This window comes from Heloderma suspectum, chromosome 17 (assembly GCF_057233095.1).
Source record: "Heloderma suspectum isolate Gila_16-S chromosome 17, 16-S_ref, whole genome shotgun sequence".
NCBI classification, from domain to species: Eukaryota; Metazoa; Chordata; class Lepidosauria; order Squamata; family Helodermatidae; genus Heloderma; species Heloderma suspectum.
In genome coordinates this window covers 1,304,638-1,320,889 of record NC_139474.1, presented here as the reverse complement: position 1 = coordinate 1,320,889, position 16,252 = coordinate 1,304,638, and the positions used below count along the sequence as shown (strand labels likewise).

At 52.2% G+C, this 16,252-nt stretch overlaps 2 protein-coding genes across 3 annotated transcripts; one reads left to right on the top strand and one right to left on the bottom strand.

Annotated features, from left to right (window-relative positions):
• Positions 1 to 5,122: 5,122 nt before the first annotated feature.
• On the bottom strand, positions 5,123 to 11,873 carry LOC146334153 (ragulator complex protein LAMTOR2-like). Its single transcript, XM_084823924.1, has 4 exons — positions 11,769 to 11,873; positions 10,557 to 10,719; positions 7,601 to 7,690; positions 5,123 to 5,356 (listed from the first exon to the last, which is right to left on the bottom strand). Exons 1-4 carry the CDS (start codon positions 11,834 to 11,836, stop codon positions 5,300 to 5,302), a joined length of 378 nt encoding a protein of 125 aa, XP_084680050.1. The 5' UTR covers positions 11,837 to 11,873; the 3' UTR covers positions 5,123 to 5,299.
• A 428-nt stretch (positions 11,874 to 12,301) lies between these two features.
• LOC146334152 (ubiquilin-2-like) lies at positions 12,302 to 15,536 on the top strand. 2 transcript variants are annotated; one of them, XM_084823921.1, is made up of 4 exons: positions 12,302 to 12,482; positions 13,630 to 13,781; positions 14,513 to 14,751; positions 14,872 to 15,536. In XM_084823921.1, exons 1-4 carry the CDS (start codon positions 12,309 to 12,311, stop codon positions 14,997 to 14,999), a joined length of 693 nt encoding a protein of 230 aa, XP_084680047.1. In that variant the 5' UTR covers positions 12,302 to 12,308; the 3' UTR covers positions 15,000 to 15,536. The 2 variants fall into 2 exon arrangements, with proteins under 2 accessions (XP_084680047.1, XP_084680048.1); XM_084823922.1 differs by having other exon boundaries at positions 15,271 to 15,534.
• The last annotated feature ends 716 nt before the right edge of the window (positions 15,537 to 16,252 follow it).

Genomic DNA, 16,252 nt, shown 5'->3' with positions numbered 1-16,252 from the left:
GAAGTATGTTTAGTTTATTCTATTTTACAAAAAAAGCGCAGTTTGTTATTCGCAATTCAAAAGTAATCCATATTCAAAACAAAAGCAGTAACGTTGTCACCACAGGAAACGCTGGTGTTTCCCGCAATGTTTTAAAGATGGTAAATGTGAAAGTTCTCAGCACCAACCATTCCAGAATGACAATTCAGTCATTCGCAGCTAGATAAGCTACATTGCAAGACCAGTTTTCTGAAGAAGAGCTACAAATGAGAGAGGTGCTTCTTCACATGTACTTCAAGGTTCAAGCAGTTCCAAGTGGTTTTCTTGGAGATCCATGCCACCTTCCAAACTGCTAACACTCCTTAATCCCCATCCCCCACCAGTGGCTTGCCCTTGGGCAGCTGTTTGAGAAATGAAGGGGAAACAAATTAAAAACCACTCCAGGCACACAATGAGTGTCAAGCCAGTTTTAACCATTATGGCTTGCTAGGAACTGCTGCTGCATGAAGGTGCTGGGGGTCTCCAAATCAGCCCTCTCACCATGCCCCAGTTCCCTGGATTCCTTTGACAGAAACATACAAGCCAGCCAGGTTCAATCAAACCGGTTTAACACTGCCATGTAGACACATCCCTCGCACAGGGTTCCCTAGATTGTGGACCCAGCAGTCCAGTACTAGAAATGAAGCTGGCTCTGGCTTGTGCCATCACAAATGTGTTGGTGACTTTAAAGATGCCTAAAGCTCCTGTTCTTTTAGTACTACAAAATGTCCACAGTCTAGAACCAAGATTTCGAGCAGTGAAAGCTCCAAAGTGTGAAGGCTTATCATCATTTGCTTTACTTTTTTATTATTTGCACCCTGACGAGCATAGAGCCGCCATCCAGAAGCAGGAACGAGCTGGTTATTACACACGGCACCTGTGCAATAAAGCTGGCACTTATAATCTAAGTAAAAACAAAAGGAAAAACTGAAGATGAAACACACCAACAGGAAGGGAACCGCCAACTTGAAATCAATTGCTCCGGACTTCTCCTAAAATTTGATAATGCTGCATAGGAAGGTGGACTCTCTTCTCACACAGGTAAAGATTCATCCAGGACAGGACGAGAAGGAAAACAAAAGCATTAAAAGATTAACACAAACCCACACACACGCGCTGCAAATCATCCACTACTACTTAAATGGCTCTGATTCAAACCCCATGGGATGTTGATTAAAGAGACTTCAACAGGCTTTGGGGTGAGAGAACATTGGACTTAAACAGGTTACTCCTAACAAGTACATCTCTTCCCTTTTAATGGTGAATGGAGTAAATGTGTTTCTCTTTGATTGTTCCATGTGCACATGGAATTCCATACAGAATCTAGCACAGAAAGTTCTGATGCCAGGTTCACACATAATGCTAAGCCACTCATGCAGATAAGCTACACGGTGTGGGTTGTTTGCTGAACCACCCTTGGTTCGCCCAACAGATGACTGGGCTTGCCGTGGGGTGCTTTTCCCTTCCTTCCCCCTTAGTCCTCCAGCTGGCCCTGGCATATGTCCCAGGGGACTTTACAGCAAAAACTGTCTTGTCTCCCCCTCCCTGCTCTGATCACTGCCCCTTTCTGTTCATTGGCATTTTAAAAAAATGGTGCCTCAAAAATGCACAATTGGAGTTATATTTTTACAAAAGATTTTTGCGGGTCTTTCACAGATGCATAAGCACGAATGTACGGCCGTCCATAGTCTTGCCTGGTCAGTTTCCTTGTCTGCTTCGGCTATGGAAGGGAGCAGGGAAGGGGGGGAGTAGGTAACATACAAGGAAATTGACAAGACAAGGCTGCATAGGCTAATTTGCACACAGTTGTGAAGGACCGAGCAAGAAAGGGTGGGGGAAGCCAAAGCAACAGGTACACCGGGAGGACAATATCTCCGTCGTGCCGATCTGATTCTCTCAGTGTTAACTGTCGGTTTGATAGTGCTCAGTGTCCTCCACCTTTTCAGCACCTCGATTCTCCAGCTGCTCCAGAACGGGGAGATATTAGCTCCCTCCTTTCACAGCTCCTTTTCAGAGCACTTACCGCTGCAGTTACTGCAGTACTGTTTTTAAAGACCTGCAGAAATATACACAAATTTAATAGCTGGGAAGTACATGGAGGGGAAATTTGCGCACCTGCACGAACTACTCCGTTACTGCAGGTGTGCAAATTTCCCCTCCATTTACTCACAAAACCATTGATTTTGCTCAAATTTTGACTCCATTAACTTCCCAGTCATTAAATTTGTGCACATTTCATCTCCATTTACTTAGCCCCACAAAATGCCCACATTTTCCCGACATTAAAAAAAACCCTTAGAGGGTGGCAGAATGGGATGAAGCAAACGGGGCAGCAGCAGTACTTCTACCTCCCCGCCCCCCCAATGGGGCCCCATTCACTCCGTCCCATGCAGCCAGCTTCTCAGGGCTTTTAGCTGCCCTTTCTGGAGTAGCCGGAGCTTCTCAGGGCCTTTAGCTGCCCTTTCTGGAGTAGCCGGAGACTTGTGGAACTGTTGAAAAGGTGGGGGACACCAAGACGTGTCAGTCCAACAGTTAAAATCAAGAGGATCACATCAGCCAGGGGGAGATATTGTCCCCCCACTTTCGGTGCACCTACTCCTTTGGCTCCCCCACCCCCTTTTCGGTACTTCGAAACTGAGCTACCGGGTCCTTCCTTCCCTTTAGGATTATTTCTCCCCTGGTCACTCACAACTTTGCGCAAATTAGCCTATGCAACCTCTTCTTGTCAGTTTCATTGCATATTACCTACGCCACTTGACAGCAAAAACAGACAAGGAAATTGACCAGGTGAGACTACACACATCCCACAACCATAAAACCGCACCAAAGCACTTGTGAAAGACTGACAATTATGACCATTTTTGAGGTACCAAAAAAATAAAACATGCCAAGGAACAAGTGACGGTCTTTCCAAAGTGTCGTTTCAGCACTTTGGAAGGGCAGTTACTGGTGAGATTGTGAAAAGTGAGTGGTGCCGGCTGTTTTGCTGCTCTTGCCAAGTGGCTTTGTAGCTGATCACCGTAACCCATAATGAAATCACTCTCCCGGGTTTGGACAACATGACAACCCACCATGGGCAAGAAAACCCCTACAAGAAGCCGTGGGTTCTCGGCATGGCTTGTTCCTGAAAAATAAACCACCCTGCACAAAGTGCTCTGTGTTTAGATGACACAAGAACCGGCCATGGCTGGCTGCCCATGATGGTTTGTTGTGTCATGCAAACCCAGTCTTTGAGAATCAACACTTTTCATTATGAATAAAAAGGACAAGTTTCTAGCCCTCATTATTACTGATTTAACACTGCTGAAAAGCCAAAGTTTTTTCTAAGTGCTGGACAGATATTAAAAGTTTGCAGACCCAGGAGTCCAAAACTAGAAATAAGGATGGCTCTGGCTTGTGCCATCACACATGTCTTGGTGACTTTCAAGATGCCTAAAGATCCTGTTTTTTTAGTAATGCAGGCTCAGAAGACATGATACAAAAGGAAAAAAGAATGAGGAAGGAAGAGGAAAGCAAACACTGGAGCAGCTGCACTTTCACTGGCCAATGGATGGGGCCAGGCTGGCCTCCCCCTCACCATGACATTCTTGGAAGGCTGGAGCTGGGGGCGCATCCTCCCAGAGGCCTTTGGTCCCATGGATGACAAGAGGCCAGAAGGCACTCCCCTTGAGATCTACAGTCCCAGGGTGATTTTTTTGTATCCCAGAATACATCTGGAGAACGTGCAGACCGTATCTGCAGAAGGTTTGTTCAGAGGACCATGCCTCCCCGCCATGCAACTTAGGAATGCCGCAAATCCCCCCTCGGCTCCATAGCGGTGTTCTGCAGCTGTTAAGCATTCATGCATGTACTGTTCCCAGACTGGTCTGTGTAGCCTTTTGATGATCAGCTAGAAGATGGAGCACTCTGAAACTTAAAGCCTGAAACATAAAAGACATGCATGTTTACTCAGGTCAGTCCTACCGAGTTCAAGAGATCGCCTTCCCAAGTGCACATAAGATGGCAGCCTCAACATGTGCCTTCGTTAGCATTTAATTATAAATGTACAAGTTGTCAGCGTAGAATGGAGCAGACACAAGCACACAGGCCAGCTGTATTACGCCTAGAGGGTTATTAGCACTTTAAGCCCCTGGAATTCAAATCTAAGCTGATTCCATCAGCTTCTCCTTGTGTGTGCATGCTCCGGAAGAGGCAGAAGCCTATCTGAGAGTCAAGTAATTCACATTCCAGGGAGCTTTGCACAAAAATCAGCCTAGCATCTTGCTAGAGTGAGTTATTAGTGGCAAAAACCTTGCAGGGCAAAATCTGGTGTGTTGGTGGGGGAAGGCATTTATCACCCCCACGTGTCTGCCAAGTGATTTACAAATCCATGATTTCCCAGCTAGGGTCCTAAACTGGAAATAAGCCCAGCCTGAGCAGGGGATGGGAATGTTTGCATGGGAGAAGCCAGGTTCTTCTGGGGCGGGTTCTTCAAATGTGTCCTCTGCACTGAAAGGAACCCAACCTCAAGACAACTGGAACCGGCCAATTAAACCCACGTTTAAGTAAAGAAAATGTCTTTTTGATTATTTGCTGCCACCAAGAGGCCACCATCAGTGCAGATTCCCAGCTTAGCAACAGAAACTTTAAAAACCAGCTGGTCTCCAGACTTTTCCAACCCCGGTTACATCTTCAACACCAGGCTCAGCCTGCAACGTGGAGCCCAATGCTATGCATGTTTACTTCGAAGAAAGCCCCACTGTGTTCACTAGGATTTAGTCCAAGTAAATGTGTGCAAGATTGTGGCTATAATTTTCTACCGTATGGGCCCCATCTCGCTCGTCTCTGTGTATGCAATACTCCCCTGCTTTTTCCTTCATGCTCTGTTGAAAATGGTGGTGATGCCATTTGAGGGCCCCAATTCAACAGGTGACACCCAATGGAATGGACCACTACTTTTACGTTCTGTCTGCTGCTTTCCATCCATCCAACTGGTTAACAATCCAACCTGGCTTTTATGAAATGATTTCTTCATTTTATTGTTAACAGAACAGTTCGGCACTAAAGCACCCCCAGACGTTGCCCCGGCCCCTTCCACCCATCCTCAAACAGACAGAACTCGAGCCACTAAGAACACTCTTTTATTCTCTTCCCACCAACATTTTCATCTCGGAAATACATGCAGTGCTAGTGCCCCCTGCGATCCACAAGGCTGCTGGGAAGCAGAGTCCACGAGGCAGAGAAGCTTCTCTGGAGAACAGCTCCGAACGAGAGAGGCCCTGCCAGCTCGGGCTCCACCGGCTCAGGAGGCAGCCACCTGGGTGAGGGGGTCTTCGAGGTATTGGACCAAAGCTTGAGCCTGGAAAAAAGCACAGGGGCAGGCTGGTTGGTCACGTGGCCCCTGCACAACTCAGATGAACCACATGTTGGCTCAGTTCAGATGCGACACCAAACATAGTTAACTCTGGCTTGCTGTCATGTCTGAACTGCGGGAAGATGGCAAACCAGAACCAGAAACCAGAGTCTGAAACGGGCTCACAGAACTTGGCTGGTGCCAACTAGGGCTTGCCGAGACCTCTGACAAGATGCAGCCGCTGCTCCACCTCCAGAGGCACCTGCACCCAGGGATGGGAGTGCAGGGATGGGAGCGGATGGAGAATGGAAGCATGCACAGAGACAAGGGCATTCACGTGTCGACAGCCAAGCAGGGAGCAGCCACAGGAAGAAGTGGCAGTGCTCTGGAGGGGCAACTGCACCCGTTACGGAGGCAGTAGTGTGACTAGGGTAGGGGCCAGTGGCTTTTGCCCTAGGCACATCCCAGGCAGGGCCACAGAACACATACCCTCGTCGGAGACCAGCTTGCCGAAGCAGGCTCTCGCTGGCCTAGGCCTGCGCAGCAAGAACACTGCTGGGGGTGGAGAAGGCCAAAGACACACGGCTCTAGAAGCTGCCATCTGCCATTGATCTGCCTCGCCCTGTGGTACCTGCTCTGACTGGCATCAGCTCCCCAGGGTCTCAGGCAGAGAAGGGCATCTCCCAGCCTCTGCTAGCCGAGATCCTTTCAACTGGAGATGAGGCCAAGGATGGAACCTAGGCCCTTCTGCAAGCAAGGCCGGTGCGCCACCACAGACCTGAGGCCCGGCCGTTAGTTCCAAGACTGTCCTGAGGGCAGCGGAATGGAAAAAGCAACAAAGCCCCCGTCGACTGCTGGACAGGATTCTTACTGTATTAAAAAGCACTGCAAAAATATTACTAGGGTCAAACACGTTACACATTGCTGGTATAATTGACCTACACCGGTTTGGATAAATATTATAAAACATTAATAAGGGAAGTTATGGAATACAGCATCCCTTTGGATGTTTCAGTTCTGCTCCTCTATGCAAAAAATACTGTAGCTGACATTGATATGGTATTGATCTTATCTATAACAACATTTACTAAAACAGATGTTCCGAGGAAAACTGAAACCTTATGGAAGCACTGGAAAGCATGGGATTTAATGGACCTAAATCCATTTAATTTAGCTTACAATTGGAAGGAGACTTTTTCTTCATTTTTCACTTCTGGCACCAATATAGGCATTAGTGGACCAGTTTGTATGACATGACAGCCCATCGTGGGTTGTTTAACCCTTGATGAGGCTGTGGCACATGCTAGCCACCATTTTGCATATTTAACCCCCAACTGGGGGTTGTTGTGTCATGTGAACCTAGCCACCGTGGATTAAGCGAGGGTTAAACAACCCTGTGGCCAAGGTTCGCAGGATACGACAATCCCTACTCAGGGTTTGAATATGCAAAAGAATGCCTGTGGGCACTGCGCCATCACCATTCTAGGAGTTAGCAGGCCAGTCCATGTGTCGTGCAAACCAGGTCAGTGAGATTTGCTCTTGATTTCTTGGCACAGCTTTCATTCTTACTCTAGCTTTATCATACTGATTAGGAAGTGTCCATGAAAATTTATTTCATAATAAATGTGTTAGTCCTTAAGGAACAAGACTTCATTGTTTTTACTGATTAGGAAACATCACTTCTGAAAAGAATGTTTTTTGGATTAAAAATAATTTCTTAAATGTATTTTTAAAAAGTAAATGTTATTCGTAGGATTGTCACTTGCTTAAAGAAACCACATGAGTTCTAATCAATTAAAACAGGAAATGCACTGAAGATCTGCACACTGATTTTTTTTTCCTGCAGAAAAGGTATACGTTTTCTTTTCATTATGCACATTTCTGCTGGCGGTAGTGGTGCATCTTCAAAGAGGCATTCTCTGCTGTTAAAAACTTCCGTTAAAACAAAGCTTAAAGAGCAAGAGAATAGTTGAGGGCTAGACCTGCAAGAAATGGGCTCTGATCCACCAAACCTTCTGGCACAACAGGTCCCTCAGTCTTTTAAGTTCACATAAGGCTCTCTGCTGGATTTGCTGCAACTGACATGGCAACCCCCCTGGAATGCGTTATTAAACCAGTTCCAACATGCCCATTGTATTCGCATCCCTTCTAAGTTGAACTGCCCGCAAGAGCTAGGCCCAGGGAGCAACTCAGGCTGGAGTGAGCGGGGGGGCCAACCCAGGGCCTCTGAGCCAGCCAGAGGGACCTCACCTTTGCTTTCAGCATGCCAAAGCCCACCGTCTCTTTCGCGTACATGCACAGCAGCAGATTGGCGACTCTAGTGATGGCAACACGGCCCTCCTGGGATGCCATTTGTTTTGCAGGATGGGGAAGAGAGATGGAAAAGGAGAAAAAAGGAAGTAAAAGTGCACAGAACGTGATTCACAGACTGCAGTCGCGATAGATTTCCCACCCCAGAAGTGCTGGTCTATACCAGGTGTGGGCAACTTGTGGCCTGTCACATGTTCTGGCCTACAATTCCCATCAGCCCTAGCCAGTGAAGCCAATGGTGAGGGATGATGGTGGCTGCCTGCCAAAATGTCTGGAGGTCCACAAGCTGCTCATTCCTGCTCTGTAGTTTTTGTTTTGTATATTTGTATATTTATTTGTTTGGTATATTTATACCCCACCTTTTGACTAGAGTCCTCAAAGTGGCTTACAATATTTATAAAATAGAACACACCAAGAACCACATGCTCAAAAAATCAAAACTGAACAATACAACCAGCTCCATTTGAGTATGAGCCCACATCTGATGTTCCTTCCCACAGGGCAGCTGATGTCTGTGGGCCCTGTGTGAGGTGAAGCAGTTTAACTTTGCCTGCTTCTGTCAATTGGAAAGGACTCTCCTTGGCTATAGATGACTTGACTCTCATGGATCATAGAGTTTGTACAGAGAAAGAGTTATAGAGACAGAAAGGACCCAAACTCGAATCTCTGGCTACAAAGGAGGACTTCAAAATCTCATAACGGGTATGGTTTCAGCCTTTCAGATTGTGTCGTTCATTTTTTTCCCTTTTTTTTTTTTAAGCTATTGACTTCAATATCTCTGGCCTGTTCACTCCCCCGTTAGACATCAAAGAAGGAGAAGTCCCCACAGCAGAAGAACCCACATCCTTGCTTCTCCCTCCTGAACCTACTTCACCATTGGTGGGGGATTGGTAAGTGCAAGTATGTGTTGTGGTTGCCTTGGCGCAGTTTTACCTGATAGGGCCACCAGTTGGCCTTCTGGCCCTTTAAGAGCACTAAAGGAGGTGGCCACAATGACAGGAGATACTGGACCTGTAGAAGCACCACCGTCCTCAGTTCTTAAAAGAACAGGGGCGCCGACCCTGAGGTCTGCAAGTGGATGTCACTCACAGGCCTCCTTTGGTGGCTGTTGCTTGGTGACACAGAAATGGTGGTAGCCCACCCCTCTTGTGGCAGCTGCACAATGCCTGTGGCGCTCACTCCACAGCCACCGCTGGTAGCTGATCGTCTACACAGTGACGGGTGTGTCCCAACCCAACAAACATCATGCTTGTTGGTTAAGGCAGAGGCTGCCTACATATTGCACTCTGTCAGCTGAGAACACTAAGCAACAGGCAGAGGATCAATTCAGCTGCTATGCCAAGCCATGGCTGGCAAAGCTTGCCCAGTTGCTGAATCGCCCGGATTGGCAAACCCCACAGTTTGAGAGGGGTCAGCTACCCAGAACGAGAAGCCATGGTTTGAAGTGGATTTGCAATTGTCACTTCTGCAAAACGGGCATTGTGCTATCACCTGAAGTGACCATCATGGTCAGGGGCACTGCTCTGCCTCAGAGCACCACAGTCCAGAGTGGGGGGGAATAAAAGATGCCCACCACCTCACTGGTCATTCACCAAGCATCTCTTACGCTGGTTCCTAGTGCAAAGAAAGTCCTGGGTAGCAAAGTACTCAGATGACAGCATTTCACTCTTGAAAAACTTTGCAAAGGGTGGGAAGAGCTGTTTTGAGTGGACAAAGAGCTGGGAAGAGAAGAGTTGAAAGAGGCCCCTCATCACCGCCACCCAACCTTCCCTGAAGCCTCCCACAGTTGCACTGCAAGGAAAGAAAGGCCCCTCCTTAACAGGGAAAGGTGAAAGCAGCAAGGAAAGGGAAAGAAATCACATCACTCGCACAGTTGGGAGCAGACCAAAAGTTTCTAGGCCAGCATGTCACTGGCTGCGTTGCCACTGGAGGTTACAGTCTGATAACGTGGTACACACAGCATGGTTTTGTCAGCAGTCATGCAAAGCACAGCTTCCAGGGACATGCAGCAGAGCCAGATGAGAAAAGAAAAAAGGGTTCAACCACAGTTCACTTGCAAGTCTGGGAACTCAAACCATGGTTTTGTTTGTCATCCGGAGCTACCGCAAGCCACAGTTTGGCAGAATGTCTAAATTCAGTTGGTGAGGGAAGAGCAGACAAGTGTTAGAAAAGATTGGTTTATTCTGTGTGTTTTTGGATAAGCAAGATAATCCTTTATGTTGCGATTCCAAAAATTATAATTTGAGCACAGAAAGGTAAGAGAGAAAGCCGAAGGAAATAAAAATCCTGGAGACACTGACGGAAGAGCTGCCGACGGCCTCTTGGTTATTGCCCAATTTCCCATGTTCTGACTCCTTGGGAAAATTAGCTCTAAGAAGAGTGATAAGAGTAAAGGAGCAGGGTGGCTAGCTGGCAGCTACTCCCATCACCATGCATGTGATTTCTATCCCCACCAACTTTCTCTACTGGGTGGTAGGGAAGCCTTCAGAATTCTTTTACAGGCAGAGCTCTTTCCTAACGGGGTCACTGCGTGAGATATGCAGCCAGGTTCTTACTCAAAGTAATTCTAGTAGGGGCTTCAGGCCTACAGCACTTTGACCCATGCCAATGGGAGTTGCTAGGGTAAACAGCGGGATTCTACTCCATTTAGATGGGGCAACCCGCAGCCACCATGTTCTGTCTCTTATACAGTCTTTTTCTCCCACAAATGTGACTCAAACGGAGCACTATTTTGTTGCATAAAGGAAACATGCTGCCATCCCATGAAAAGGGTGCACTTCTAGTCACACCTGGAGATCTGAGGTTTTGCCCTGGCCCAGACATGGATACTCTGAGTTTCCGAGGCTTCACAGGACAACAGGGGCATCAGAGACACCAAAGAACTTATGAGACATACCATACAGTCCATTAGAATGAACTTCAAGTTGTCCTCATTGAAGGCTTGGTACCCGTTCTTGTCATAAGCCACCCAGATGTTGCTGGCGATAGCACCTGTGACTCCGGCATCTGTGTCTCCATAACCAGAATATGCAATGAGAGAGCCCTCGTTGTTAAGAAGCCTACAGGGGCAAAGAGGACGCACAAAAATTAAGGGTCAATAAGGGCGCAATCCTACGCAGGTTTAGACAGAGAAAAGGCCTACAGCTCCCAGCAGGTTTAGACAGAGAAAAGGCCTACAGCTCCCAGCATTCCCCAGACAGCCGTGCTAAGTATCCTTATTGAGCCAGTGTGGTGTAGTGGCTAGAGTGCTGGACTGAGGGTTGGGAGACCAGGGCTGTAGTCCCCACTTGCCCATAGAGGCTCCCTGGGTGGCTTCGGGCCCGTCACAGACTCTCAGCCCAGCCCAGCCCACCTCACAGGGTGGTTGTTGCGAGGATAAAATGGAGGATTATGTGAGCCACCTTGAGTTCCTTAAAGAGGAAAGAAGCCGGACTATATATGCAGGAAATTAAAACAAACAAACAAACAAACCCCTTAGCGTGTATTGATTTAAGTACATTTATACGCCCTTTCCCATTTTTAAACCTAAAACAATGCATCGCTCTAAAAGCGCAACGACATTTAGGTAAGTTGATGGTTGGGGAGCGCCAGCGTAAATAAGCTCGTCACAGCCGTTGGAAGGACACGATCCTATCGCGTGCGGGGCGCCATTCCGGAGGCCGGCGGCGCCGCCACGAAGGAGGCGCACCGCTGCGGGCGGGGGCGGCACGGGCAGCGAGGCCCCCCGGCCTACACGGGGAGGCGCCCTTCCAGAGCGCCCGCGGGGCCGGCGGGGTCCGCGCGCCCCGCCCCCGGGAGGGCCCCCCGAAGGACCCGCAGCGCGCCGCTGCGGGCCAGGCGCGGCGTTCGCAGGGGCGGGCGGGCTTCGCAGGGCGCGCGCTGGCCGAGGAAGGGGCGCGCCTGGTCTGCGGCGGGCGGGCGAGGGCCCCAGGCCTGCCCGAGGCCGCCCGCCCTGGCCCGGCCGGCCCCGGAGCGCGCCACCGGGCCTCCCGCCCCTCGCCCGCCCGCGGCGCCCCCCCCAGGCGCCGGGGAGGGGAGGGGAGGGGAGGGGAGCGCCGCCCCAGCGGGCTCGCCGGCCCGGCCCGGCCCCCCGCGCGCCGCCACTCACAGGGTGCTCTGGACCCCGCCGGTGTTGGCCTGGCTCAGCACCTGCGTCAAGGCCTTGGGGCGCAGCATGGCGGTCTCCGCAGCGCGGCCTCGCCGCGGCCAGGCTGGGCGCGCCGCGCCTGCTGGGAGATGTAGTCCCGGCGCGCGCGGCCGCTTCCGGCGCGCCGGGTGCAGCTGCTCCTCCGCGCCCGGCGCGCCGCTCTCACGGGACGAGCGCCGCGCCGCGCCGGGGGGAGGCCCGCACTTGCGGCGCAGGCGAGCGCGGCTCGCCGCCGCCGGCCGGCCGGCCTCTGCGCCGAGCCCGCGAGCGCCGCCTCGGCCCGCGCCCCCACGCCGGGCTGCGAGAAGCGCCGGCGGCCAGGCCAGGCGAGGCGAGGCGCGCCGCGGGCCGCCTTCCGGGCGCGCCGGAAGGAAGCCCTGAGCGGGAAGCCGGACGCGCCGCGGCCGGCGCTCGGAGCCGCCCCTCCGTCTCTATGGTGGGCGCAGCCGGCGGGGCCGGTCTGGCGCTGGCGCCTCGGTGTCCGGCGGGCGGGCGGCCAAGATGGCGGAGCTGAGCGGCGGCGGCGGCGGGCCGGGCTCCTCGTCCTCCGCGCAGCCGGGCTCCGGCGGGGACGGCCCGGAGGCGGGCCCGGGCGGGCCGCTGATCCGCGTCACGGTGAAGACCCCGAAGGACAAGGAGGAGATCCTCACCGGCGAGCGCGCCTCCGTCAGGGAGGTGGGTCGGGTCGGGCCGGGCCGGGCCGGGCGCGAAACAAAGCCCGGGGCGCGCGGGGCGCCCCGCCGGGGCCGGCCTCCGCCGCGGGGGCCCGAGCGGCCTCCGCGGGCGGCGGCGGGGGCTCCCCCCGTCTCCCCGGGGGCTGCGGGAGGCCGCGCAGCAGAGGGGGCCGGCGGCGGCGGAGCCCCCAGGCGCCGGCCCGCCCCGCCCCGCCAGCAGCCCGGCCCGCCCCGCCCGAGCGGCGCCGGGGGAGCGGGGGAGCCGGAGGCCTCGGGGGGAGCTGGCGAGCGGCGGCGGGGCGCCGGGAGCTGCGAAGGCCCCTGAGGGGGCTGCCGGGGGGCTCCCGGCAGCAGGAGGAGGCCGAAGGGCGGCGGGGGGCTTCCACCCGGCGCTGGAGGCTGAGCGGGGCTCAGCCCCGCAGCGAGGGAGCGATGGGCTGGATGGGTTTCCTTGGGGCCAGAGGAGCGGGGGCGGGCAGGCGGGCGCTGCTTGCTCGGGTGCCCAGAGCGCTTCACGGAATCCCGACGAGCGGCTGGGATGATCTCCCCACGTTGTGGGGCGGCTGAGAGAGCAGTTTTCCAGCAACGCAGTTTCTTTACTCAAAATGCTCGTAGTGTTTGCTTTGGGGGTCAAACCCTCTCAAGGTGGCTTCCGAAATACAAAATCCCCATAACAGCAACGCAGCTAGCAACGGCATAGCACCAAGGAGACGGCGATATCGTGAACCATACAAGATTAAGCTCAGCGTAAGACCAGTATAATAAGTTGAAAACAGTTGCAGCAGCACACCAGACAGTAACGAATGCCTTTGTAGGAGAGATGAGATTTAACCTGGGCACCTCCTGGCTCACAGGTCTGTGCTGCTGAAGAACAGAAGCAGTTTGGGGGCTAGGAGGAGCCTTGGGTGCAGGTGGAGGCTGGATTAGGATCGGGGGAAGGGGATGGGAAACAGGCATGCCAAGGGAGACGTCGCTGTGGGTTGGCCAGGAGCTGTGTGGCTGTAGAGACAGGGACGGGGAAGGCAAGGCAGGAAGTGGAAGAGCAGCAGGACTTGAGGGCAGGCGGTTGCTGGCCCTCCGTGCTGTGCCGCCATGGGCCATCCCTTCTGTCTGAGGGAAGCCTGATCCCCTGAAATGTATTTTTCTAGTTCAAAGAAGAGATTTCCAGGCGGTTCAAAGCCAAACAGGATCAGCTGGTTCTGATCTTTGCTGGGAAGATTCTGAAGGACGGGGATACGTTGCATCAGCACGGGATCAAAGACGGACTAACAGTGCATCTGGTGATCAAAACCCCACAGAAGTAAGTGCTTGCCAAGATCATTCAAGCAGCTGCAGCTTATAATGCAGATACTTTTTAGTCGTGCTTTCCCAAAGTTTTAGTGGTTACTTCCCAGAGTTTTCAAAGAGCTCCTGTTTGCTCGCTGGCCATGGTTGGTCTGCCACGTTTCTGACAACAGCGTTCAAGCCGCATGCAGCTGCGGGGCCCATGAGCGGTGGCCTTTCAGCGTGGGGCATTTCCAAGTCCTTGCGCCACGCCCTTTGCCTGCTGCTTGGTCCGGGGCTGTGTAGGTGGCCGTTGCCTGACCGGCCGCTACTGTCTAATCCTTTTTCTTCCTGCTCCCAGTTTGGAATTGTAACAACAATCATGTGCATCTCAAGGACTGTTGTAACGGAAGCTACCTTTAAACCACGTTTACAATTGATGGCAGGCTAAACGTTATCTAAATAATTACATCTTTTACAAGGATGAAAAGTATACAGTGTTTAATTATCTTCTAGTAGATGTACGATATGTGGCTTGGTTTTCTGCGTTGCAAAATGTGGGCTTTCTGCTCACTGTGTTCCTAGAGTTCTTGAATATACTAGAGCATTTTCATGCACTTTGCAGGGACGTGGTTGTTGTTTAATTCAAGGAGACCCCTATGTCCCCCCAACAGTTGAATCTAGGTTGAAACCCCAGCAGGACAACCCCTTCCTTTGCCCTCCAGGTAGCGCCACCAGTTCTCACCTGTCCCTTGGCTTTATTCTTAGGGCTCAAGATCCTTCATCAGTGAGTGCTGCTTCCTCTCCTGCTGCTGCTGCTGCTGCTGCTGCTCCTGCTACCATCACCCCCTCTGCAGCCCCTGCTTCCCCTGCAGCCCCTCCTCAGCCGTCCACATCCAACAATGCACTCTCGGACACAGGGAGCAGCAGCCGGAGGAGCAGCGGATTGGGAGCCACGCCAGGCCCAGCAGGAGAAGGGGCACCTGGTGGTGCCACCTCCATCTTGTGTGAGTAGGATGGGCTGGGTTGGCTGATGGGTTTCTCAGGGAAGGCAGAAAGTGGAGCCCATTTAACTGCATGGGCAAGACGGGTCTTGGGGCTAGCCTTCGGTTTTCCCATCTCCTCAGATGCTTCTCCGGTGAAGGGTCTGGAGGCCAAGTGCTACAAGGAAAGGTTGAAGGAGTTGTGTATATTTAGCCTGGAGAGGCAACGTGATAGCCATCTTCAAACCTCCGAAGGGTTGTCACACAGATGATGGAGCAGACCTGTTCTCTGTTGCTACCTGTATGAACCATACAGGAAAGGGGATTTCGATGAAAAATTAGGAAGAACGTCCTGACGATATGAGCTGTTTGACAGTGGAAAAACTGCCATGGAATGCAGTGCATTATAGGCTTTGAGCAGAGGCTGAATGGGCACCCATCAGGGATGCTGCAGCGGTGGATTTCCTGCATCAGCAGCAGGGGGGTGGACTAGATGACCTGTGAGGTTACTTCCAGCTCCATGATTCTCTACCCCCTTTTCAGGCTGGTGTGGGTGAGCTGGAGGAGAGCAGAGTTCTAGGGCAGGAGAGGGCCTATCCAACTTCTTGTCCACTTTGGTCCTACAACACCATGCAATGCACATCTCCCACTTCACATCTTGCGGCTTCCCAAGTATGCATGCATTCATGCATGCATGTATGTAGTTATTTATTTATTTATAACATACATTGGCCGCTTTGCAGGGCAGAAGCCCTTCTGAGGTGGCGTACAGCAATAAAATACATTAGAGTATATTTTGTATTGCTGATCTTATTGTGTCGGACCATTACGTGTTTTTCTAGCGCATTCAGACACTGACGTGGCTTTAAAGTCTGTGGAAAAGAGGCCGCTGTAAGCAGATACAGCAAGCAGAGGAGACCCTTTCGCACTGTGCACAGCAGCCTCCCCCAAACCTGGCGCCCGCCAGATGTGCTGGACTGCAACTCCCATCATTCCCAGCCAGCAGGGCCCACGGCTAGTGTGGAAACTGCTTGGGCTGGAGCTTGGGGCAATACAAGCATGCCTCTGCTTGCCTGCAAGTGGCAGAGGAGGTGATGCTTTGCCTCTGGATGGTGCCACGGACCTCCCTCGGCCTCTCACCTGCAGCCCGGAGCCTCCTGCAGCAGCACTCACTCTGGGTGCCGTTGGCCGCAAGAGCCAGCCCCAATGAAAAGCCTGTAAATACTCTGGGCACGTGCGGTGGCTCTCGAATCGCAGCACTAGATGCCTACAGCAATAAGGCAGAACTTGCTCCTGCTTCCCTGCGTATCACTTCTCGCTGTCTGGGCGGTCGCTGAGATGGGGGTCGAGCCTCAGCGGCACCACTGAGTCCGCCATGCCGTGAATGATCCCGAAGATAAACTGGCCGGTTCATTTCAGAATTAGTTCTAACGCCCTTTGCATGTTGCTAAACAACCTGGCCTAGCACACCCTCCTGCCAGCTCAGCATCTTGTTTACTCACTGCATTCCTTCCTCCCCACCAAA